The following is a 26,947-nucleotide window of genomic DNA, read 5'->3' on the forward strand; positions in this document are numbered from 1 at the left end:
AGGGGAGGGTAAACTAATTAAATGATGCTCCTCACTGTAAACACTATGAAAATGATAACATTAAAGTGAGTTAGAATACTTAAATATCTTGACATAAGGTGCTTCTCTGCTCTTTAAAATTTATTCAGTATAAATTTTCTACACTTCTATTTGGCAGGAAAAGCAACTGGGATTTGGTACTATAACTGGGTGTGGTTTAGAAATTATAATTATACAATGATAACACAACACGTTATGCATGTTACCACTATAGCGAGTCTCATACTCATTCCAAATTTGTGAGACATCTTTTTCTCTTTGTGACAAATTTATTTTTGGTGGTATGAAATTATTTGTGCTTGTTTCTGTTAGGTGAAAAGAGCTGAAAACCACAGTTTCCCTGTTTGGTATAGTGGAACAGATTATAGTAAGAATATTTTCATGAGCTTAATTGTTTCTTGGCTCAATATTGACAAAACAGCACATCCTTGACAACAGTTGGCTACCAAAATTTTTCAGACAAAATTAAAACACAGGCTGTCATCAACTTTTGATTAAGAGGCATTCACACCATAAGCAGTAAATGGCTAGAATTAGATTACCCCTAATTTATTATTCAAGAGGAAATTTTTCCCCATCAGAAACTTTCCACACTTACTTTGTTGATGTTAAATAAAAAAGAAAGGCTTTTTACTGAAAATAACTACAGTTTTGGAGAAAAAAGCATTCTTAGATATTTTTTTTTCGTGAAGTTAAATTTCAAGAAGCATACCCAGAAGCTGCCATATGTAAGAATAAACCGCACTTTCATTAAATGGTGCTTTAGCTTTCCTTTAACTCTTTATACTGACCACAACAGTGAAAAGTGATTCAACCCACACAAATCTTTTTAAACATTTCATCCAATTCATTAGTACCAGAGAATTTAAAGTCAAACAATACATCATCTGTTTTATTGGTGGCTAATAAAACAGAAGAATTGAAGTATCCATGCAGGTTGAATCAGGAAAAATGCACCAAAGTTAATTCATACCATAAATAATTTACTTTTTATCTCAAACTTTGGATTTGATTTATATTCTCATAAAACTGCCTAATATCAATATTTTCTTTTCTTCCTCCAAACTGGTTGCTCACTGAAGTCATTCTGTGTAACAGTGGTCACATAAAATAGCTCTAGCCATGATTTAATAGGAGACACAGAGTAATATCCTAACTGCAACAGCCCACAGGAGGAAATGTGTTATATCTTTGCAATCCAAGCACTTGCCCTATAGGCTTATGACTCTATATTTGACATAGTTCCTTTGGGCATGTACTTTGGACAATTGTTTGCTCTACCTGAAAATTGAACAAAGATACACTAATACATTATTTCTTTACCTGCTGACATGGTGTTATCTTGCCCAGAAGGACTCACAGATTCTTTGTTGAAGAGCAAGTAAACTGTACAAATGCTTTGCTCCATATTGTCTATAAAGACAGTGTCCTAGGTTTTGTTACTACATTTAACAGCCAAGCTTCCCAGATGCTCCAATAGAACAGTCGTTTGAAGCTTGTGCTTGCAACCTCTAATAGGCTCACAAGATAATACCTGGAATGGGCCCCTCCCCATAATGTTCCAGCAACGTGCCCTGAGCATTTGGATTGCAAATAGTCACACACCCGCTCACCAGCAGGGCCAGCTAATGAGAACAAATAACTTTCAGTGTCCCCTGCCAGCTTTCTCGTCAAAGAAAGGAAAAATAGCAGCTGGGTTGTGCCAGAGGGACTTGAGACACACACAGATCAACGATGACAGCCCTTAAGTCTCTGGCTTGTTGTTACAACTTTCCCCGGTTCTCTGCAGACCTCCCCACTTTGCTCCTAGGAGGCGAAGCTGGGTGGCAGGTGAGACAAGATGCCCAAGAGGACCCCTACCCATAGCTTGCTGCCTTCTTACTAAGAATTCTGTCAGATAAGCCAGCTCCTCTGACACCTGCTTGATCTCTTGCTCATATAAGACTTAGTTAGCTCTTCCTCCCCAGGCTTTCCAGGCTGCAGTCTCCCAAGGCAATTTTCTGGGAGTGGAGGCAGAGGAGAAGGTGGGGCTGCTGAATGGTCTACTGTTTGATTTAAAAATGTCTTCTTAATAATCCTCTGTATTCTGTTTGCTAGTATCTTATTAAGGATTTTTGCATCTATATTCATTAAGGAGATTGGTCTGTAGTTCTCCTTTTTGGTTGTATCTTTCTCTGGTTTGGGAATCAGATGGAGGAGGGGGTGAAGGGAGGGCAGAGGTAAGGGGAAAAAAATGAGAATCAAGACTTGCCATGTAAAGGTACATGATCCCAACAATGAATGTAACTGTACTGTATCCCTAAATGTACCAATAAACTCAATAAAAAAAATAAAAATAAAAATAAAAATAAAAATGTCCCTGAGGCTGAATGAACTCAGAGAGGAGCCATTCTGGTAGAGCGCGGAGTGGAGTGCAGGAAGCTTCAGGATGTCACTGGTGGGTGTGAAGATCCCCAAAGGCCTCATGCTCTCTTCGTTGTGCCTGCTTTGTTCCATACCATGATATCCTATTTCATTAAGCAAAGCAGAGGTCATATTGGCCAAAAACAAGGCTTTTAAAATGTGCGTTCGAAGAACTTGTTATGTTTCTGGCTTGGTTTACTGTACTGAGCCAGCTGGGGGAAAGGAGAAAGAATACTGGGTCAGAATCACATGACAGACTTGGGTTCACAGACTGGTGTTATGCTCCGACATGCATGGGACTGGAGGAGCAATGCATACACGTGGGGAATTGTCCGTCTCTCAAGTTGTGACAAAGGCATGAGATTAGAGATATAAGAAGAGAGACCACCAAGGCAAGGCCTTGGTAGCCCCTCCATGAAGGTTAAGCATGAAGCAGAGAGTTTGGATCTCAGAGAACCCAGTGCCTTTCCAGGTAGGCAGTTAGAATAGAATGGTCTAAAAGGATATATTGGTAAAGGAATAACTATGTGCGCATATTTTATACATAGAAATCCTGTAAGATAAAATTAAATAAATAATAAACCCAAAGAACTAAACACATGCCCCAAATACCACAGGATGAGGAGGGTTGTGACAATGATGAAAATCAAGTCTTCCTAATCCAAAGCCCGTACATTCTAATTTTACTCGGTCATATCTACAATCTTCTTTTCAGCTGATTTGGCCTTTGGATTACCTTTGGGGTTAGGCATAATAAATGACTGTTCATTTCTGAGGAGATAACTGAAGAAATTATTCTAAATACATATGTGGGGTTTCAGGAAAACTAATTTGGAAATTAATTTCCTGTGGCTAGTCTCCACTCATTCACTTAAATTCATTTAACAAATATGCAGTAAACACCTAGTGTGGGCTGAGAATCATGCTGGATCATGGAAAAGTAGTGGCAAGTAGAATGTAGCTGCCACCTCCCAGAACTCAGGGGAGACAAGAAGAAGATCATCTGTTCATGATGTGGGCACTTGGAGCATGTGAAAGCCATAAGGAGATCTTTTTCCAACTATATCTGCAGAGGTATTAATTTTACAGATTACATAGGACCCAGAACTGGGGTATACCTGAGAATGTCCTAGGTAATGATTCCACAATCCAGTCTAAGCACATTGCAGATGGATCAGAGAGACAGGTAAGAAATGTTCATAATAACCTACTTCTGTCTTCAGCTTTGGTCTTAAAGAAATTCTGGTGCTTTTTTGTTTCTATCTCTAAATTACAGTCACTGGTCTCATTTGCCCAGCTCCTGCAATCCAACATGCAGGAACCGGACTACAGCATCCTTGCTGACTCACAGGACTCAGGCCAGTGTGATGATGTGAAAGTAAGGGCAGCTTCTCCAATACTGTGTGTAGAAGCTCTACAACCTATGATGCCTGTGGAAACTGCAATTTCTTCTCCCTGAGTACTAAGTTATCCCCGAGAGCTAAGTTCAGAATGTGGACTTTTTTTCAGTTATTATACATCTGTCTGATGGACCGGGGTCCTGGAAAGACACTTTAGTAAACACTGGATGAGGTCTATATTTTTGATTGTTGCTTTGTAGTAACTCAAAAATTACAGGGCCAGGGATTTAGCTTAGTGGTTCCGCAGCCTGCCTTGCACTCTGATCCCCAGTACCAAAAAAAAAAAAGGTGTAAAAATTGCAAAAAACTTCCACAAGGGTCTGTCCTTTTCTATTGCTATATCTTAGCTTGTGTCCACATTATCACTCTCCTTTGCATGCTTTTGAGAAACCTGAATTGACATAGGAGACTCCATTTCGTTTAAAACCCACCTACTGCCCCTTTAGAGACCACAAATTATGCTTATGGCTACCATAAAACTGACATAGCAGAAAGGGTTTATGAGGGTCACCTGCCAGATGTACTATCTCATCCCTACCTGAACTCAGGAATTTTCCTGTGAGAAATCCCACTCCTTAGCTAAAACATTTCGTGCTATTCTGGTTACGATAACAGGAGAGTCCTCCAACTAATTGTACCAGAAGTCCCAGATGTCTTAACTGTGCATTCCTTCTTGCTTCTATAAATGTGTTTTAGGCTTAGATAAAAAAGCTTACACTGAGGTAAAGGGGGAAAAAAAGAAGAATTTTTTTTTTCCTCTTTTCCTATAAAAACTGTACTCAATTTCAGCTTGAGACCTGACTCAGTGGCCAGTTCCACTGGAGGGTAGGTCCCGGCTGACAAAATAAAGTTCTTGTTTGTACTTTATCACCACGTTGTGTCTGGGGTAAAGGTCTCGCTGAGAGACTGGGCGCAGCACTTTATGAAAATGCTCCTTGAGGCACAGTACTCGGAGTGCCTCACTGTGTGGTTCTTAACCTTGGGTGAGTATTATAATGCTCTGGAGTGTTTTATTCCCTCCCAGAGTTGAATCAGATCAGAATCTCTGGTGCACGACCCCACGAGCAGCATTTTCAAAGCTCCTAGGCAAGTTTTTCTCACATCCATCTTCTGTGACCACCCCTCCTTTTCACTTCTAGTCTGAGAGCAGCCGTGAGCTCCCAGCACCCGTGAGAGGCTGACACCCAGGGAAGGTTTACGCCATGCTGCTGAATCCATCTAAATGCAAGGTGCTGGCTTGAGGAGATGGTATTTACTTATTTTATATGTGCCATGATAGCTCTCTACATAGGAATAGTTGGATTGAAAGGAATTGTGGCCAAGGCGATACTGTGAATAAACAGTAATTCACTGCTCGCCAGTAAAATGCCTGTCAAACAGCAAGACTGAAAAACTGGATTCAAACACAAAAACCTCCAAATTCTCAAGGAAATAAAATGAGAATCATCCATGGTTTTGTCATTGTACTGCAAGGCAACACAATGAAGGCACAGGAGCAGTGAAGGTGAAGAGGAAACGTGTGTGTGTGTGTGTGTGTGTGTAGTACAATTATGTGTGTTTACGTGTGCTTGTGTGTGCATACTTGTGTGCGTGTGCGTGCGAACACTTACCAAGCCAGACTGTGTGTGGGTGTAGCTATGCATTTGGGTTTGCTTGCTGCTCAATAAACAGACTATTTTAGTAGAAAACAAACAGGGAATTTCAGACATCCAAGTGTTTTCCCCAAATCCTCCATATGTTCTCCGTTTTCCAGAAAATAATAATCAGTACAGAAAGAACTGAGGAACATTTTAAATTTACATGCTATCCACTGAGTATGTTTTATGAAGCCTACTAGCAATGAAATAACTTACACGAGGCCATACCTTGTTAGTTTGTCTAATTAGTATAAAAAGCCCTGAAAAGAATTTCCAGTTGGCATTATTACTACACTGAGCTACCCCTTGGAGAGTGCTCTCTTACAATGCATGGGAACGGATTGTCTACCTCATGCAATTAGTTACAAAACAACTGGCATGTGTAATCAGGGGCAGGATTCATGAATGCAAAACACGTGTATTGCTCAGGGGTGGTTTGTTTAGCATTGCTTTTGCAACTTTTACCTTTCATTATTATGAACCGAGGGACTCTCCCTCTAAGAATTCTACTGTCAGTGAAAAGTATATGAAATGATTCTGTGGGTGAAAACACATTTGGCCTGATATATTCTGACAAAACATACACAACGCAGGCACAGTGAACATAGAGAAAACATTGTATTCTACAGGGAAATGCTGTGAGCCTCTTGATAGGTGGGGAGGAGATAAGTGTGAGAGAATTGTGGTAAATAAGTTTCTGTGGTGGGAGTCATGTAAGTGTGACTTCTGAATACAGACAAGGTCTCAATGTTAATTTCTATGCTGGAGATTAAAGTGAAATTTTGCTGATCAATGCATGTAACCCAAGGCCATTTTTTTGTTCCTTTAAATAACCCTGAATCACTGGGCATGGTGGCACATACCTCCAAGTACTTGGGAGGGTGAGGCAGGAGGATTTCTGGGAGTTTCAGGCCAGCCTGGGCTACCTAATGACTTCAAGGAAAGCCCGAACTACATCGTGAGACTCTGTCTCAATCAATCAATCAATCAGCCAGTCAATCAACCAATCAATCAATTCATTCTTCTCCTTGGATCTACTTGCTGCTTTTTACCCTAAACTTTTTGGACCAAGAGCCTGGAGGCAGTGGTGAGGGCTGCAGAGTTGACCTCTCTAGATCCCAAGTCTTTATGCCCTTTTTTTGTCAACTAACTTTATGTGATTCTATTAACTTTGGACACTGTACAAATTATTTTTCTGGTCTTTTTTAAACCACAGAGGATCACAAACACTATTTTTCCTAAGTAGACAATGTATATGGCCGGAAAATAAATATTGAGTAATTAAAATAGTGAATCGTAAACCATTCAGTAAGTTTTCCAACCACTTGTAGGAAAGGAATACAAAGTGGTCTGTGTCGGGAGGATGAGACTGCAAGTCAGAGCGCTTCAACATCAGGTACAGAGCTTGCCGACACACAGATTGAGGGGCCACCCCCAATTCGGACTCTGGGGGTCTGCAGTGGGTTGGTGACTCTGCATCCCTCACAAGGTCATAGGGAGGAAGCTAGTACAGCTGGCTTAAGAGTACATTTTAGGAACTACTGGCAGAGGAAAGGCCCGCGCATGACCAGTAGTCACAGGACAAAACAACTTCAGCCTGAAGGGATCAGAGGTACATGGAAGTGATCTGGTGTCATTGCTGGATTTGAGCCTATGTTCTCAAGGGCCCACCCTCCAACTTCTGGGGCAGCAGATGGAAGAAGGGAGAGATAGACAGGGTCAGAAATATCAAGAGGAGTTTTTTACTAAAGGTTTTTCTAATTGTTACTTGGAGGAAAAGACCGAGGCTATGGTGGTAACTATACTGATAAAGTAGCAGAAAAAGATTAAACAGTTTTTTTTTCTTGTTTTTCTCAAAAATCTTTATCAGCCACAGGGTAACAAATCTCAATCTGAATCTCCCAGAATACGTATCAGTTTTAGCATAGGAAGCAGGTGCCTAAAGAGGTTATCCCGTTTAAATAATGGCTCTGATCACTGCTGAGTCCCAGAGGAGCACCACTCAGGGAGGTGAATGCCCAGTCCTGGCAGGGAAGGCAGAGCATGATCCTGGGTAGATGTCACAGTGTGACAGGAATGGCAGAGAGGGAACAAGGGTTTTGCATGCAGCTCGATCTTTTCCTCACCTCCTAGAAACTCTCAAATTCCCAACATCTTTGCTCTCATCGCTTCATTATCATCAAATAATATTTGAGTTTACTCATGCCTTCTTCCATTTCACTCAAATTTTCTTCCTAACTTCTTTTTAATTCATGCACAATCTCCTGATTTTCGCCCTCTCTGGCTGCCAACAGTGATCATCGTGCCCACCCACTCTATTACAGATTTCCTTTTTTAGCAAGGGTATCTAATTGCAGCTACCAGGAACCATAATCCAAATTAGCTATTCTCATAGTCGAGGATCACTCACTGCATGGAAGAAATTGATCACACAATGATGTACACTCCAGTTATGTCTGAGGAATATAAAGCAATAACCAAAGGGAAATTTATAGATGCCTATATAAGGAATTAGGGAAGATTAGAGGGAGGGAGGGGGATGAGGGTAAGACAAAGAGAAAGAGACAGACAGACAGACACACACGCACTCTCATCTTCCTCCTCTGTGCACAGGATCACAGCTTTCCCTTGAAGAAGAAAATGCTAATGTTCTGTGGAGGCTGGTAATATTCACATAATAAGATCTGATTAAAAGAACCCTAACTAGTCTGGCTTCCTATTATAGGCCTTTCCATTCACCTTACCTCATCAAGACATCTCTCATACTGTTCTCTTTGATTTTCATTTTCCAAAGCCAATGCTGAGTTCTCTGCCTGCAGTAAGATACAAAAATAAGACAAATAAATCAATGAAATGTTGTGTTATGTGACAACTTACTCAATACAGTTACTAAATATATCTCCTCGGGATCCAAAATAATCTTTTTGAAGTGCCTTTGACAAGTCTGTTCTAAGTACTATTATAAACATCTCAGGGATGACTTCGGTCTTATCAACTCTCTCAAAAAAATACATTACAGTTTCAGGAAATGTAAAACTTGATATTCTGAACAGGTAGAAAATCAAATCATGGCTTGATGCAAGAGTGTTTTGAAGAAAGATTACAATGTTTATCTCATTCTATGAAAATATAAAGGTAAAAAATGCCTTAGTCCACTTCATTAAGACCTGTCTCATTCTCACAGCCCAGTATTTGTTGAGACCACAGAAAAATACGCCAAGTAAAGTCAGTAAAGCATGATTGCAAACGTAAACCGAACATGTTATTTTGATGTTAATCAATGGCTTTTAAAAGTAAGAAAATATTGAGAAAGGTAAGACTTGAACTATCCTTAAGCACCCCATTAATCACTGCTTTCACATCCCTCTATGTGAAAGGTCTATGAGAATGTGAATATTGAATATGGTTCCTAGGAGAGCGTGGATAATAGAAAGGAAGGAAAAAGTAATCACTATTAGTGCATTAGATTTCAGAAGGGGTATGAAATGTCAGCCTGAGATGTGCCCTCGGCAGCTGGTGAAGCAGTTCCACCGTGGCCCCGTCTGCATCTCGGAAGGGTGCGAGCCAGCCCTACCCAGGGCTGTGAGAATGATTGCTCACCCCGCCCTATCCCCCCAGCAAACTGGGCTCCGCTTGGCCCTTCCCTGAGGCCCTCCTTGACCTCTGGAAGTGGCACTCTAAATGGCTGCCTAGAAAGTATGGCACGTTTTTAGATGGTTCACAGAACGTTGTTTCTCTGTAGGTTTTCTCCATCCCTTTACACAAACATTTTATTTGGAAACAATTTGAAGCTAACAGACAATTTAAGAATAGCATAGAAACTCCCTCATACTTTTCCTCGGATTCATTAATCATCAACATTTTGGTACATCTGATATATCATTAACCTTTTCATTTTTTTCTACACCTTGAAAGGGGGTTGCAGACATTAACACACCTTGTACCTTTCACTACTTCCACTATTTCAATAGTATTTCAATACTTTCATTATTTCTGAGCAGCAAAGACATTTTCTGCAACCACAGTGTGGTTTTCTATTTCAGGAGGCACAGAGTTAAGACAGCATGACAATCTGATCTATGTCCTTCTTACAGTTTTATCCCTTGTCCCAATAATGTCTTTTATAGTAGATTTTTCCAATCTACAATCCTGTCCACAATCACACACTGCATTGAATTCTAATTATCCTCCCTCCACTATCTTTTAGACCGAAATGATTCCTATGTTTTCTTCCTAACTTTTCCTCCTCCCTTTTCTCAGGAGAAGGTAGTTATTGTGTAGACTGGCCTATAATCTGGGTTCATCGGAAGCTTCCTCATGAACATTTGACATGAACAGCACATACTTTATGTTGGATCTGTCACGGTTCATCATATGAGTTACATGATAGCCATAGCCCTGTTGCTGGATATGTGAACTTTCATCATGTGCTCAAAATGGAGTCTGCCCAACCTCTCCATGATAAAGTTACTATCTTTCCTTCTCCAATTAGGATGCAATTTCGGGTGAGATATTTTGAGATCATGAAAATTTCCTATTGCTCATTAAATTTTCCCTATTGTTTTAGCAACTATTGGTAATTTTTACCTGAATCTGTGATTCAGCTACAAATGGTGATCTGTAACTCCATTCTATCTACAGCATTGCCTATAATCTATAGGTTATACACTGCAAGCCCCTCACTGAGTCAGTGTAAACAATAATACTCAATGCTACATATAGTTACATGCCACATAATGATGTTTGATCAATGACAAACTGCTTGTACAATGATATTCTCATTATATCATATTGCCTAGTGACAATGTAACTGTCTCAGTTTGTATATGTATTTTATGTTTGCACAACAAAAAAATGCTTTAGCGGCAGAGTTGTGAGTTGGTGTCCCTACTAATAAGCCACAGAAGACTGTATACTGTGTATTTTCCTATGCATTTGTAGCTATAATAAAATTGAATTTGTGAATTAGGGACACTAAAAGATTAATGATAATAATAAAATTTAAAAATCATAACAATATAGTGTAATAATATCGCTAGCATTATTACCCTTTATCTTGGGTTACTATTAAGTAAAATAAGGGCTACATCACCAAAACCACTGGGAGAGTCCAACAATGATTTGTCAACTGAGATAGCTACTAAGTGACTACCGGGTAGCATATACAGCATGGATATGCTGGACTAAGAAATGATGCACACTCCAAACAGTATGGCACAAGATTTCATCATGTTACTCAGCATGGTGTACGATTTATCAACTGTTTATATCTGGAACTTTCTATTTAATATTTTCATATCACAGTCTGTTGTGGATAATTAAAACTGTGTAAAACAAAACCATGGATAAGGGGTCAGCACTGCACAGTTACAAATGTATTCTAGCATAAGGAAGTTCATTTCCTGTTGGATTAGTAGGTATACAGAGATTCTTACATTATTCAAAGGGTCATAACTCATTACCTCTAATATTAATTTTGATGCTCAAATTGTCCCGGCTTTGGATGGGCAAGCCACTTTATGCTGGTGTCTGTCTCATTTTGGCACACTGTCATCATATTATAAACTCTTTCTTGACAGAAGTAAATATTCCAGACCCATCTCACATTTTCTTTGCAGCATTCCTGAAATCGGCCATTTGTCCAAGATATATCACTTCCTTTGCTCAGCGAATGATATTTGGAAACCACAATCTGAGTGTTGCCTTGTGTATTTACTCCTGAGAAGCCACTTCTTCTACTTCCTTTTAATGGAAGGATTTGGTTTTTTTTTGTTTTTTTGTTTTTTTTTTTGCTTTCTGCACACCCATGAAAATGTACATAATTATTTTTTCTGCCCTCCCTTCCTGTTTTCATTGTCTACCTTCCTTTTCATATAGTCAGAACCAGGTCTCTCAACATCACTGTATTTACTGGTTTCTTCAATCCCACAAATGCGTACAAAATTGTTATACTAGGATGTTACACAGCAAATAAAAAGTAAGAGGAAGAGTTCAGCATTTCCTTTTCTTTCAGGATGATGTTTTGTTATAAAAATTCTGTGCTCAGAAGTTACTAGATGAGCTCTCCGCCCCGTCTATCATGTGGTTATGCTATTCACTTTGAATTTAGTTTACTTCATTTATGTCTGATAGTATTCAAATTTAATTTTCTCTCTTCTTGATTTCATCTTATTAAGTATGAGAAACATTAACATGATTCCAAAAGTCAAACCTATCCACCAAGGTCCATGTCACATGAGGTATCTTTGCTCTCCCACCCTATTCCTATCTACCACTTGCAGGTTATTTAGTAGCACTCATAAAATCAGGTTCTCTGACTCCCTCTCATAATTAGGTATCCAATAATCAACTTTTTCCTTTTCTCTTTTCTTTCTTCTGTTTTAGTTGCATTCTTTCTACTTTATCAGAGAATATTTGGTTCATATAGGATTATTTTTTTTCTCTTTGAGTTTACTGGTACTTTTTAAGGATACAGTACAGTTCCATTCATACCTGGGATCTTGTACCTTTACACAACAGGTCTTGGTTCTCATTTTTTCACCTTGTCCCTGCCCTCCCTTCATCCCCTCCTCCCCTCCTTCCCTACCAACAATTTAATTCCATTTTTACATTTTCTCACATTTTCCCCCTTTCCCTTATTCCCTTTCCCCTACCCTTCCCACTTTCCCTACACCTTTAGCCCTTTTCTTCCTAGTTCACATTGCTAATTATCCCATTAGGATCTTGAGTACTATTTTAGATTTTCACACCAGAGAAACTATTCAGTATTTACACATGTGTCTTATTTATTTCATTTAAGAGTACGGCCTCAATGTGCATCCATTTTCTTATTCATATAGGATTATTCCACCCTTGTCCTACTGTTGTTTTGGTCTCTTTCATAAACAATGATTGGGAAAGGTTGGTCTTGTACATTGTTATTTTTATCGCATTTTGAAATGTCCCCTCTTCATTTTTTTCCCCTTCACAACCACATCTCCTGTTGATGCCTTCTCTTTTCTCTTTATCTCTGTCTCCTCAGGTGTGTTACTTTCTGAGTCAACCACTCAGAGTCTGCACACTTGCAGGAGCCCTGCCTTACACCCAGCTCTGGATTCCTGCTGACCTTATGGTATGGGATTCTCTCAGGTGCGGTCCGCTCCCTGTGCTTTGCTCCTACTCTCATCCAATTTCACTTCCCGGGCACGCAGGCTCACAGTGCTAGTTCTGTGGGTATCTAATGTTTATTTTTCTACTTACAGTAATTTGCAATTTGAGGGTTCTCAGGCTTTTAATGACAAGGCACGGGTTATATGTGGTTTTATTTGTGTTTCTTGGTGATGTGCCTATTTTCTTTGGCAGAAACACGAAAAGTTTCAGATTTAGGACAGTTTGTTTCTTGACAATAAAACTTGAGTGAAGTGACTGAACCAGGATGGTAGAAGTAAACTAAGGGAAATAGCTAGAAAAAAGTCCACGTGAAGGTGCAACTGTCAACAGGATGAAGGATCAGACTATCTCTACCTAATCATAGTGTCAATCTCGGGAACATAATGCCTTGTTCTTAATTTTTTTTTCAACCTTGCTCCTGTGGACCTGCCTTCTGCTTTAGCAACCCTTCTAAGACTCCAGTCACATTCCTTCAGTACTCATCAGGACAGACACGTGCCATAGTCCATCCTTTTGCAATCAAGTTGATCATCTGTTTAGATTTTTAAGCACCATTTATCTTTACACTGTTTTCTTCATTTTCTACCCATGTTGGATTGAAAATTTTTACCGACTTGTTGCTGCTTCCTTCAAGGATGGCTTTTGACCTGTCACACTGAACTTCCTCCATCCTGAAGGTGGTGTAACTGATCAGCTGCCCCTCCAGCCTAGGTGGGAGAGCAGGTTCTGAGTTCCAGATCCACACTGTTGCAGAACACCGAGCAATGCTAGGGTGTGCAGTCTTTAACAAACTATTTTACCTTGATGAGTTTACAGTTCTTTGGTTAGTAAATGAAGGGAACCAATTAGCTCACCTACAGAATGCTGTCTAGTACATGGATGTGGATATTTACTTGCAAGTCTACAATTACTGCTTTCTTTGGAGAAATGTGGCTGTGGTGGGATCTGCTGGTGTTAGTGAATAACCGCACATAGGATAATGGAAAGAAATAACTGAGAGAGTGGCAATGCCCTTGGCATTATGTTGTTTTTACTTTAAAAGTCTTGAGAAAATGTACACAGAAATAAAGCTGAAAATGAGAATTTATATGAGATGTCTATATCTCACGCCTACCCCTACTGCCTTGCAATAACATGACGATTGATCCATTCAGATAATTACCCTCATTACAACATTTACATTACGAGCCTCACGTTTACTGCTCTGACAATCTATTACAGTCAAGCAAATTAAATACCTAACGGGTGCTAAACACACCACAGGCACATTTATGGTTACTGTGTTCAGTTACAGAGACCAATTTAATTGATGTAATCCAACACATCCCAGGGGACTTGAAGATATTAACAATTATGCCAGTGAAGTTAAAATAATCTTGAACTCATGATTTCCTCTAATCCATTTGCATTTGTTAGAGATTCAGGATTAACCTGTTTCCAACAGGAGACAACAGGGGAAAAAAGAACAGAAAAATCTCTTAATTAAATGTGATTTAAAGAAACGGTGAATGTTTGCACAGAAGGGATGGAGGATAAGGTGGAGAGGGGAAGAAAAGAGAAGATGCACACATTCACTGCTGAGAATTATAGAAATTACAACCCAAGACTTTTCCCATTTTAAATAAATGTCTTATTAAATCTGTACACCCAGAGGATATAATTAGAGCATTCAAGTATATGTAAAAGTGAATCTTTGTGTTCAGCTTTCTCTCCCACAACAATCAAAAACTTCTGTAAGACTTATTCCCTGACTTGGAAAATTTCCTGCTCAGTGTGGTTTCCCCAGGACTCCAAAGTATAGTGATCTAAATATATTTCTGGTTTCATCTCTAAAATCCTCATAAGACTTATAAAATCAAAAAGCATCACAGAATAAGCCCCAAATTATTTTGGTTTGCTGTGGGAAAGGGTTCTGAATTAATATATGCCTAAAAGGACCTATGTTTCTTAGAGGTGCTTCTATGTGAATAAACATGCTGGTTAAGGCTTAAAAGTGACTGAATGGACCGATGCTTCTAAACTGCTATTGTACATTAATTCTTCCAAGGCATACTATGCTTAAAATATTTTCATTCTATAAGTTTGCACAATATATCCTGTTCCACAGACTGAAGCTAGGATAGTTTTGTGCAAAACCCTCCCTCAGCACAAAATAACAGCTCCACCATAGGCTTTCCACCCCTAAAAATTTTCCCCACGCCACCTGCCTCACAAGTGCAAGGACCCGAGTCAGACAAAAAAAAAAAAACCTCTCCCGATTCACCCACCAGAACTTTTGTCTCTGCTGCTCCGCAGCACGTGCTGTTTCCTCAGCCAAACCACCTGCTTTTTCTGCACCAAGGCCCCTTCTCATGTGGGCTGTAGGTTTAGTTCTGCTGCTCTCGCTGGGCTGTGCTTCACTTTCCCATAGGCCTTTCTAAATCCTACTCAGAGTGTACCCACGAAATTAAACGGGGGCACATATATATGTTACTAAAACTTCAGACATCCAAACACATCATGAAAAAATTGCCAAGCATTTCCTTATATCATGTACTCAGATTCTGCAAAGGTTAACTTTTGACCATACTTGATTCATCATTTGTTTTATATCTATCTATATAATTTCCAAACAAAAAATTGGTATGCAACACCTGATACCTTTTGACAATGGGCAAAATTTTAAAAGCATATATTTCACTATGTTGAACAGTTTCTTGGAGACTGCATTTTTTATCTCCATTTATAACTGTATTTTGTATTTATCATTCATTTTGTCATAGTAGTAGATCAAAGAAGGTTACACATACTTTTAAATTTAGCTCCTTGAAACTGGGCTTCCTTACTCACTTGCTTAACACATTCCTGCTGGCTTGAACCACTGGTGGTACATGCATGAGTGTCCCATTAGGAAGCTTATACCACCGACAGGGCTGTCCATACCACCTGATGAGAGAGTCATGTATGTATCACACCACTGGTTCAGAGCTGCTGGGCAGTGAGACATATGAACTATGGCCCCATTTTGAAAGTGTGGAACAACCTAATGTAACTGAAGTGTCACTTGGGGGACTTCTAAGGTTAGAACATGCGCGTTACAGTTTCTGTTGGGGTCTCTTAAAAAGTACTAATACTTCTAGACCTGTGCTGCCATGTAAGATTTCTGAATGTCTTACAGTGGTGTAGAGCCCAAACTATACAGAATGTCATGTGGATGGATGTCATGTGAACACAGATAGGCCAGAGAGAACTAAGATACAGACTCAAGAGTGAAGAAGCTATCTTGGAAACAGATCCTCTATTCCCAGCTTACATCACATGGACTGCAGATGAATTATCTGCCATGACCTTCCTGTATTATCAACACACAAAATTGAGCAGAAATGAAATAGTTGTTGAGGCCTCTCAGTTTTGTTGTATTTGGTTGCAGATGGCTGGAATAATCATATTTCAGATACGAGCTTCAAAATAAATTCTTTATGAATGCCTTCCATTTTATTGATCTCTTGCTGTGTACCAGGAGCTATGATAGGATGGCTACAAGTTGTATGAAACATAGGGAGAACTACTACAAAGAAGGATACAGTCTAGTAGAGGAAACAAATTGATTTTTTCATTGAAAACTGTAAGACAATATGATCAGAGCATCCTCACCCAGACAAACAAACAAAACATGCTGACTTTGGATGAGGTAGGAACAATGCTCCTTGGAAAAGTGACCTGTGACTAAACTTATTCAACAGGGATTCAAAACAATGAAAGTCTTTATTGGTAAGGATGACATGATTGCTTTGAAGAAAATACCAACGAAATGGCATTTCACTTGTTTTAGCCATTAGAAGTAAATAATCCAACCAAGCTAGAATCCTAGGTGTAAATACTACCAAATTATTATGAAAGTAAATAATGTCAGACAGCAGCCAACAGCCACTGCAGAAAATAAATTCAACAATGGTAAAAAGAACAACAACAACAACAACAACAACAAATGCTTAATAATGCAGAAGGTGATCTGGGATAGAATAGTGTGAAATAATGAAGAAAGTAGGAAAAGAGGCTATTCTCTAAAGGAAAGAAAAGAAAAGGTTAATCCACACTAGTTAAAAAGGTTGCATTCTTGCCTAGCAAGCACAAGGGCTCAAGTTTGATCCCCAGTACCCCCCAAAAAAAAAGTTACGTCATGTGACTTTCCCTGCTGCCAGAGCTGGTCATCCTCAGGATGCTTCTTTCATCCTTGCTGGAAACACGTCAGTAAGGGCAAACAAGTCAGAAAAGATTAGGAAACAGTATTTCTCTAAAATCAATGCTCGGTCCCAAGCCTGGGGCCATGTACTTCTCTAGGATTGCCACCTAAATGAGAATCCTACAACATTTTCCATAGACAGTATACTTAATGGTGATAGCCCCATCCTGACAACTTTACAGTCTAGGCCAAGGAACTTCAGATTCAGACTTCTAAGCAAAATAGAAAGGTCCCCTAAATGTCCATAATGCCATTGTGATCTAATCTCTTTTGAAAGATATCTAAGAACACTATGAGGATAAAATACCATAGGACAGGCGAAGTGTACCAACAAGCACTCCACCCCAGGGGAGATTAGTATTCTGTCAAAGTAGTATCAGTCTGGATTACAAGGACAAGAACTAGACCAGAATTCTGACTCCCTTGCCCCTATCATCAGTTCACACAGAATTTATAGATCATTAATTTTATCATGTCTGGCAGTCACAAGTGGTGGGTAATTGGCTAAAGGGTGTTTCCACTGACTATACTACAGAGCTACAGTCTCCACACCTGGACAATGGTTAATGCTACTGAGCAACTTGGAGGTAAAACTTGTCATGCTAGATAACTTCAGTAATTCCTGAAAAGCTCTGCCTACCCATCACAAGAATAGATGTGCATGCCCATGCATGCATACTCACCCTCACAATGATCTTGTGCTCAAACTCAGCACATGTGGAAGGTGCCCACTTGAGGACTGGCACAAGGCAATGGGGACATAAATTCAAAGTAAATGGTGCCTCTGTCTCCCAGGAGTTCAGGATACACAAATTGAGAACCTGTTAGGCAGGACCTGTCTAATAGGTCCAGTTGTGAAGAATTAACTGGAAAGCATTTTATAATACACCCTCTATAAACTTCTAGAATTTAAATTCTTGGATCAGGCTTGGATCAAGCAAACCTGAGTATACCTCTGAGCCTCCTGGCAGGCTGGTTAGATCACAGGCTGTTGGGTACCATTCCCAAATATGTTGGTTTTCCTATACTTAAGGCAGGGCCCAAGGATTTACATCTCTAGCAAGCTCTCAGGTCATCCTGCTGTTACTGCTCTTGTTGGTAATCTGGACTAATATTGAGAACCAGCATCCAAGAAAAACTTTGTAAATTTCAGAATGAAAGTCACTGTCAATCCCTATTTCTTCTTTTGAACTATGCAGGATCTCCTGCTGCTGTTCTGGAACTAGAAGTCACTGTATAATTTTGTAATTTTCTCCCTGTTATTTTGGGAAGGAAGTCTGCTTCTCTTGCTCTTTATCAGTAATTCTCATTGGGGAAAGCTGGCCTGAGACAGTGTGTGTGTGTGTGTGTGTGTGTGTGTGTGTGTGTGTATGTGTGAAATAGATGTGTGTGATTTGGCAAAATATTATTTGATATTTCATTATATCTAAAAATAATAAAAAGTAAAACTTTCATAATATAAACTAAAAAGTAAGCTCCATTAATTTTCTTGCTTACAGGGGTGGATAAGAAAGAAATCCTTTTACGGTATTGGTAGGTGGTGGGTGTGGTAGTAAGGATCTATCTTCCTAGGAGAAAAGTATGAGAATCTGATGGGTGGCAACAGTGTGCTTTGTAAATTTCCTTTTTATTTATTTACTTTTTTATAACAGAAGGAATCCTGGCCTGCAAAGTCAAATAGGTATTTAAATCTCGGCAGTGCCTCTCGCCTGCCATTACCTCAGAAACTCACTCTTTGAGTCAGTTTCCTCCTTGAGAAATGGAAGTGATAATAAATAACTGTCACTGTTTTGGGTGGAATGAAACGGGGAACGTAAACAATGTCCAACACAAAGCCTGGCCTCCTGTGAATAGATGCAGTGAATGGTAAGTTTCTTTCCATCCTTCATAAAACAACTGCCCGACATGTGGGCAGCTCAAGGATTAGGCAGGGAGAGGTGGTATTAGCCTGGCTAGAAGCTGTCTCTGTCACAAGGGGGCTCACAGCCAAGAGAAGTGATGCTGTGGCCCCTGAGTCCTTTAAAACAGCTTCCCAGAGATGCAGAGAAGAGCTTCAGCCATTGGCTGCTTTTGTCTGCATCTTCCTTTCCTTTCCTCTCCATTTCTCTCACTCCTTCTTCCTCCCACTGCCGGGTGCCCATTTAACAGTGATTCCTATAGGAAACCCCGCTGTCAGCTAAGGTGCTCACAACTTCATTCACATTGAGATTTAAGAAAGTGAAAAGGCATTAAGAGTATTACCTGTGTGAAGGAAAAGTTAAGGAGTGGGTATTTAATTACATCCTTCTAGGTGTTAGAAAGTGTAGTTTTGCAAGCTTATAGGGATGGTCTGTGATAGACAAAGCACTTATTTCATCTTGAAATCTTACCACTTTGCTCAATTTTTCCATGTTTTAAGGAGCTGAAAAGAATAATAAACTACTCAGAGTTCTTCCCAAAGTGACCATAAGAGATAGTCACCTGTGAGATGGGTAGATGTTTCTAAGCAGGTGCCTGTCCTTTGTGCCCACAGCACCCTACACACAGCACCCAGCAGCCTGCACTCCAGGATTGGCTGTGTTCTCCCTTCATGATCGTTGATGGTAGGTACCACTCTGCTCCCTCACCCTGCACAGGGCCTGGAATATGCAAGGGGTGCAGTCTATTTGAATTCTTCATTTCTCCATGTGCAATTCTTACATCCAAAAGATACAGAATATGACTATGATTTATAAAAAGAAATATCAATTGGTTTAAGGACACGATCACTTGTGTTTTTTGCTTTCAATTTTCTGTTTCTTGTTACACCCAAAACTTACGTTGTAAGACCTTGCCACTTACAAAGGCAACAGGCCTGGCATCTTGGCAGATAACCACAACTGTTGATACTATGCCCTTATCAACATAGCTGAGCGATCTGAGGAAATCCTTCAGACCGACTTGGGGTGGAAAATTACAAAGCCTTGCTAGAGGCAGACATGAGACAGTCACTGGGCACATGGACATGAAGAGAAGAGCTCACACACACACACACCAGTCTCCCAGCAGCCTGGTTTCACACCCGCACTTTAGAAAGATGACAAATTTCTGTGTAGTGATATGCTGGCAGGCGTTTACCAAATAGCTCTGACGGACAGAACAGTCATACTTTCTAATCTCTGCCAATTTCCATGGTATCAATACTCCTGCCATTACTGATTTTAAGCCTCTCAATTCACAGTTGGGAAGACATTCACAGCAGTACACTTGTCACAATGTGAGGTGCGATCAAAATAAACGGTGAATGTTTAAATTTCAAAATGTTCATTAAGTAAGACATACGGCCATGAATTTACTTCAAACTGTTCTCCTTCACATTGGATATACTTATCTCATCCTTCTTGCCACTTTCTCAAGCAGTTCTGGAAGTCCTTTTTTTATGCCTTTCCAAGATGTGATCAAAACTATGGAAAACGCTGCTGGCAAATGTCACCCAATGGAAAGGCAAGCTCGCAAAACACTGCAGCGTGTCCTCAACCACCTTATTCACTGCTTGACTTCTGGCTCCTCCTCAAAGTCAAAATAACCATGAAAGGTAAACATTTTAAATTGATTCAGGACAAAAGGGGGAGGGGAGGAGGGGTGAAGGGAGGACAAGGACAAGGGGAAGAAATGAGAACCCAGACCTGTCATGTAAAGGTACAAGATCCGAATGATGAATAACTGTACTGTGTACCTAAAATGCACCAATCAACTCAATGAGGAAAATAAATAAATAAATAAATAAATTGACTCAGGACCTCGAGGCAGCCATGACAGCACAACTAAAGACACTCAGAAAGGGGACTTTCTGGACTATTTCAGGAAGTGGCAGGAACCACGAACCTTGGAACCATGGAACCTTGCTTTCTAGCCAGGGGGTAGTATTTTGAGGACGATTAAGGGGAACATGTCTTTTACTGTAACACACGCTTTAGTTTAAACATTCACCAAATGTTTCGATCATACTTTATGGTATTCTTCCCATACAGGATAAAGAACTTAGAACAATGACGAAGCACAGTCCTGAATACATATTATCTTGTACTTAATATAACATAAACATCAGTAATATCTGAACAATCATTGTTGTACTGAATAACCAGCTGAAAAAATTCTTGAAAAGGTAACAGCAGGTTCTCAAAACCTTGTATGAGCTGGCTTCACCATACCAGGGCTTCTGTCTACCGCAGAGTTTGGGAATAGCTCTGAAATGGTAGAAATGCACATTGAAGCGTTGGAATTTCATCCAGGATCCAAGCTGACCCAGTGGTGAATAACAGGCCATTCCCAGTGCAGCCCTCTCCCTAACATCTTTGACAGCTTCCTGCTATATCCGTTGATACCATTTGGCTTTTAAAAGCTCAAGAGAAACATCCCATAAAGCTGTTAGTACACACACACACAGCCTCCCTCTTCCATGAAATCACTTGCTCTGTTTCTGCACGTGGAAGGACGAACTACACCAACTACCCTTCCCTTCCACTGGTGGTGCTTGCACCCATCTGCTTTCCAGTCAGACTTGTGCTGACTCAAGGCAGTGCAGCTCTGTATGCCTGACAGTGCATTTTTAAAGATGAGTGAAGACATTTCATCATGCCAAGCATGGGATGGCACTGTCAAATTATTCCTTTAATCACTATGTCTTCAAGCTCAAGATATAAGGAGTGATTTCTAATTATGACAAAAGCCAACAATTCAAGTACTGTAGCATTTTTTTTTTCTTTTGCAAAAACAAAATGGTAACAGATTTTGCTCTCTCACCATCAGGGATTTCAGAGGTACCAAATGTAAGGCTTTCAAGTCAGAGGGGACAGTGTGAATTTTGTGGTTTTAGAAACCTCACATAAAAATTTCACAGAAATGAGAAACTTGAAAGGATCTGATCTCATTGTTGTGTCTAGAATATTTGTGCTATTAGCCACCAGGTGTTTTAGAAGTAAAATTACGCAAAATGTGTTGATTCATTTGCAGAAAATGACATTAATATATTGATTTCATTGCCTCACTTAATAGAGGGACCCTAGATAATATGGGGGCAATGTTAGATCCATTTTGTAGATGAAGAAACTGAAAGATTTTTATCAACAAAAATTCTCCATTTTACAGGAATGTTTTCATGACATTTACAGACCTTCTTTAATTAGAACTTAATACAGTAATTTTTGTTTTTAATTTTTATTAGTACATGTTTGCAGTATATAATAATTACACTCATTGTGGGAAACTGGTATATGTATATAACACATTTCAATTCTTTTTTCCTTCCTCCTCCACTCCTTCTTTTTTTGTTGGTATAAGATTCATTTACTTGTACATCATTGTAAAGATAACATGCACACAAATATTTTGTGCGCACTAAATGCCAAAAATACACTGAGAAACACCTAAGGCACAAAAATGTGCATTCCAGTCTACCAAGAAACAGCTTAATTTAAGTAAAAACTGGGAATTCCTCCAGAAACATGACTCCTTAACCAATGTATTACACAGGAACAAGAGGAAAACAACAGCAACAACAACAAAAGAAAGCTCAGATATTTTTGTTTTAGAAATCATTTTACCTCAAAAAGGAAGTAACTAATAAATGGAAATTAAAACCACAAATATACCAGTATACACCCAGCAGGCTGAAGTAAATGGAAGAACTCTTTCATGGTAAAGTGTCCATCAGTGTGTGGAACCTCAGGTGAGAGTGGACACAGTTCGGCCATTTTATGACTGTTTGGTTTGGGCTGACCAAAGGAGAAGATGCTGATAGATTCTGATTCTCAATGCAACTTCCAAGCAGATTAACTGGGCCACGTGTAGATGCACAAGCCAGAACTGTTCTAGCTGCTTTGTCCTCACTACTTCCCAGAGACATAATCCAATGGTGAATAATGGTACAATAGATAATCTGTGGCATATCCACATGATGAATGTTAAATGGAAAACAGTGAAGAGTTTGTATAGAACAGGGATGAACCTTGCAACTAAAACTGAATGAAAGCAGGCATATATTTAAAAATGTGCACATATACCTATATAAACGTGTGTGTGTGTGTGTGTGTGTGTGTGTGTGTATATATAAAGTCCATCAATATTTTTCCATATTCAAAATTCAAAAACTAGAAAAATTACATTGTATAAGGATGCATACATAGGAAAAAAACTAATATTTTTTCATAAAGCAAGGAAGTGACTATTACAGAAATCAAAAAAAGATCTCTAGTGAGTTGAAAGGAAGCTGGGATAAGAGAAGAGATTATGAGGATTTCTAGGTTACCGGCAATGTTTATTTGCTGACTTTGTGGCAGTTACTCTGTTTTTTGATTTATCATTTTTAAAATTTAGAGTATACACTTTAAATTTAAAGCATACATTTTATACATTTTTCCCTAAACATATTTGTTATACACACACTCATACCACTAGTAAATATTAGAGCACTAGGCAGAGCCAGGAACAGTTCTGGAAGGGCCTTGGTGCACTTGGGTAGCCCAAAACCACTGCAACAGGGGTTGTGGGGATACAGCAGGCAAGGCCAGTTAGGGATAATAACAGAGGTGGAAGGAGCCAGATGCTGAGACAAAGGGATGGGACCACCGGTATTTTCAGGTCTCACAGGCAGAAAGAACTGAAAGAGAAGATCTGGCAGGCAGAATCAAAACCCTGACTGCAGAGTTCCTGTCCGGGGTAACCTCCTCCTGAAAGTAAACATAAGGTACATAACCAGGACCTGGATGAAAAGGAGATCTAAGAACCAAGGACAACACAGAGGTTTACATTCTGAGTCTCAGAGGGTGATAGATATGGTCTTTAAGAGAAACAGGGAGCAAAGTAAGATAAAATGCTACAGTAGGTTTTCAGAAAAAAATCCAATTGCTTTGCTATGTAATTTCCCTCCTTTTCCTATGGAAAAGAGAAAATCACAGTGAATATAGGCTTTTAGTTTTTAAGCTGGCTGCCACAGTGGCCTCAATCCTGTTTTTCCACTGTTTGCATGTTTTCATGAAATACTTTTGTTTGGGAAATCCAATGAATCACTCTACTGTTCCCCATTGTCTTTAGGGAAGAATCCTGTCTCTTTGGTTAAGAATTCACAAGAAAAATAGGATTAAGCTCCAGAGAAGTCATTGTTTAACTACTGGGCCTTGCCCCTTAGGACACAATCCTGGGCAGGAGGCACAGCATGGGACAGTGTGGATCACTAGAAGGCTACCCTCCACCCAACAGTTCCTACCTTCACCAGCCTGCAATCTGAGGAAGCAATAGCAGCCTGAGAGAGGAGGGTACAGATCCCTGAAGCTTTCTGTCTCCCCAGCAAAGATGTCATGTATGAGTACAATTAGTTTCAGCATTGCTGGAAATTTCATCATTGGGAGAAAAGATCCCTAAATAATATCTGCCTCTCCTCATATTTCATTTCTTAAAGAAATAAACATTAGTTCAGTTTTGTGCACAAAAAACATGAGAATAACCTCTGGAAGACATCTGGCCAGGAGACAGAATGTAGGTTTAGTTTAAGACAGAAGCCAGGGCTGGATATTCACAGCTGTGGCTGTGACGGAGAGGATCATGGGAGCTATGGAAAATGATGACAACAATTAATAGGTGTTGATGAGTACTCTGATTACTATGTGCTATGCTCTATGCTCAGCAATCAGTAGACTTTATGTCCTATAATTCTTCAAATAAACTATGAAGGATGTAACTGTTATCATCCCTGTTTTACAGATGAGCACTTTAAAACTCAGGAAGGTACAATGACTTTCTTCAGGCCACACAGACCTATGGAAATTAGAAGTACTCTAAGCCACTACAGTGAACTTCTTAATTGCTTGGCTATCATGGAATTATATTGAAATGAATCCTCTGCTAGAAACCTTCTCTGTTTGCAAATCCAAGAGCTAAATGGGGGTACTGGGATAACCTCCCACTTTTGCCCAGAGAACTGGCAAGGAACACAATTTTCTTCGAAACCTAGGGAACTAGGGGAAGAGGACATTTATATATCCTCTCATCCGACTGTTTACTATTTCCCAGGTCACCTTGTACAGGTGAGTAGGAGGGAGCTGGCAGATGATTTTAAGAAGTTAGGATCCTGAGCTGATGACAGTAAGGGAAACTGGTTTGAAATCTCTTGCTGCTGGCTGGATCAAAGAAGAGTAAATACCTCAGCTTCCAGCTTGTCTCAAGTGCACTAATAGACCCACAGGTTGGGAAGCTGGAAGCTATCAATTCCATTAAAAGACTTTTCTGTTTGAATTATACAAAATTCTACCAAGATATTATTGAATTATGGCCACACCTTGTACTTACCCAGTAATGGTATTAAGGAGGTATTTTACATTCTGATGACAGCTCAGAGATATTTTAAATATAAGAATAGTGAGAAAGCAAGAAACTTGGTGTATTAGTTGTAGTTTGGCGGTTTAAAAAACATTTTCTAGCCGCATGATGTTGCAGACAGAAGAGTCAGGAACACCTGGTTTTGGGCTGTGGCAGTTACTGTGTGATATTGATGAAGCCATTTAACATTTTAACATCTCTTAGCTTTTTTTTTTTTTTCCACAGTCTTACTAGACCACATTATCTCCAAAAACCTTTTCCAGTTATAAAATACAAAAAGGTTTGTATCAATTTATATCAGAGATCTTTATGTACAGATAAATGCTCGTGGAATCACAGGTTCTTCAAGAGTGACAAAGAGGCTCACACTTCAACTTAAGTCATAGTACAACAACCTCTTTTACAAAATTGTAAACATATGCAGTGCGCAGTAGTTCCCTTCTTTGAGTCTAGGAGAGGGTCAGCCAACTTCCACTAGAGCCCACAGAGCTTAGCTGGTTTTGTGTCTCTCTAAAGCAGACTTTGATGCAATCTGTTGAGTGGATAGGAGCATAACCAACCCAGAATGAAGTCTCATTAAGACAAACATGGATGAAATGTCAGGCTGTGAACAGAAAAGCTTTTTTCCATCTCTTAACAGATGGCTGGGAAAACAAAGTCTTGTTGATCTGGTTAGAACAAATTAAATACAAAGAACTCTTCCTTATAATGAGACAGAGAGAGACAGACAGAGGGAGAAAGACAGAGGGGGTGGTAGGTAGGGAGGGAGAGAGTATCTCTGTGTTTAACAGACTTATACATGCACACAACTTAGGGTTTTTCAACCTCAGCATCTCTGCACCACTAACATTTAGATCAGATCATTATTTTGGGAGGCTGATCTGAGCAGTGTGGAATATTTACCAGCATCCCTGGTCTCTACCCTCTATATACCAGCAGCACAAAGCTCATCTAGTTTTGAGACCAAGCATTCTCTAGACATCACTAACATGGAAGGGATGCATGTAGATACAAAACCTACATATAGCTACACATAGATACAAAATCTATGTAAACAGGCACATCTTCATGTACACACATATACATCAATGGCATCAGATGGCTACATGGTGCTTTCAATTTCAAGAATAATTTTTCTAAATTTTTAGAGTTAGAAGTGATCAGAAAAATCACATCTAATCACATAATTTTGTAGATAAAGAAAACAGCAGCCATGAGAAAATAATAACTACCTAGCAACTGTATTTCAGTTTTTATTAAAATAACATAACTGCAAGAAATCTCAATATCATCAAATGCAATCTCTACCATATAGACAAGAAAACTAGGACTCTACTTTGTTTTTCTGCCATTCTACTCACTATACCGAACATTGGGGTCACTTACTCTGACAGACTATTAAGTGGATCTTAATTTTATCATACAATGCAGCAGAATTTTTGCACAATTACTCCAAGACACAATCTTTCCAGAGCATACTTGCTCTGATCCACTAAGTGGCGACAGGTTAAGACAGCTCCAGGCTCGAGTCTCACACCTACTGAGTTCCACTTAGGGCTCATGGCAGCACAATTATCTAGTCAATTGCTCTAAAGGGAACATCATCTCAAAAACATGACCAAGTTCACACTATCATAATTAATCAGACAACTGCTCTAGTGTGATGGCAGTTAACACCTCACAGACTTGAACTGTCTCTTTAACCCGAGGAAACACTGTTCACATTAAGGTTGAACTCCATTTGCAGAGTCCCACATTTGGATGCT

General features: G+C 39.5%; 1 protein-coding gene across 10 annotated transcripts in view; it reads right to left on the minus strand.

Moving 5' to 3' along the window:
• Nckap5 (NCK associated protein 5) overlaps positions 1-26,947 on the minus strand; it is an 855,349-nt gene that overhangs the window by 191,659 nt on the left and 636,743 nt on the right. For all 10 annotated transcript variants that reach the window (XM_010606203.2, XM_010606202.2, XM_033757250.1 and 7 more), the window contains one exon: positions 8,224-8,292. In XM_010606203.2, the coding sequence (XP_010604505.1) occupies positions 8,224-8,292 (69 nt within the window). The remainder of the gene's footprint in view (positions 1-8,223; positions 8,293-26,947) is intronic.

This window comes from Fukomys damarensis, unplaced genomic scaffold (genome assembly GCF_012274545.1).
Source record: "Fukomys damarensis isolate Sample0158 unplaced genomic scaffold, DMR_v1.0_HiC HiC_scaffold_29, whole genome shotgun sequence".
In the NCBI taxonomy this organism is placed as follows: Eukaryota; Metazoa; Chordata; class Mammalia; order Rodentia; family Bathyergidae; genus Fukomys; species Fukomys damarensis.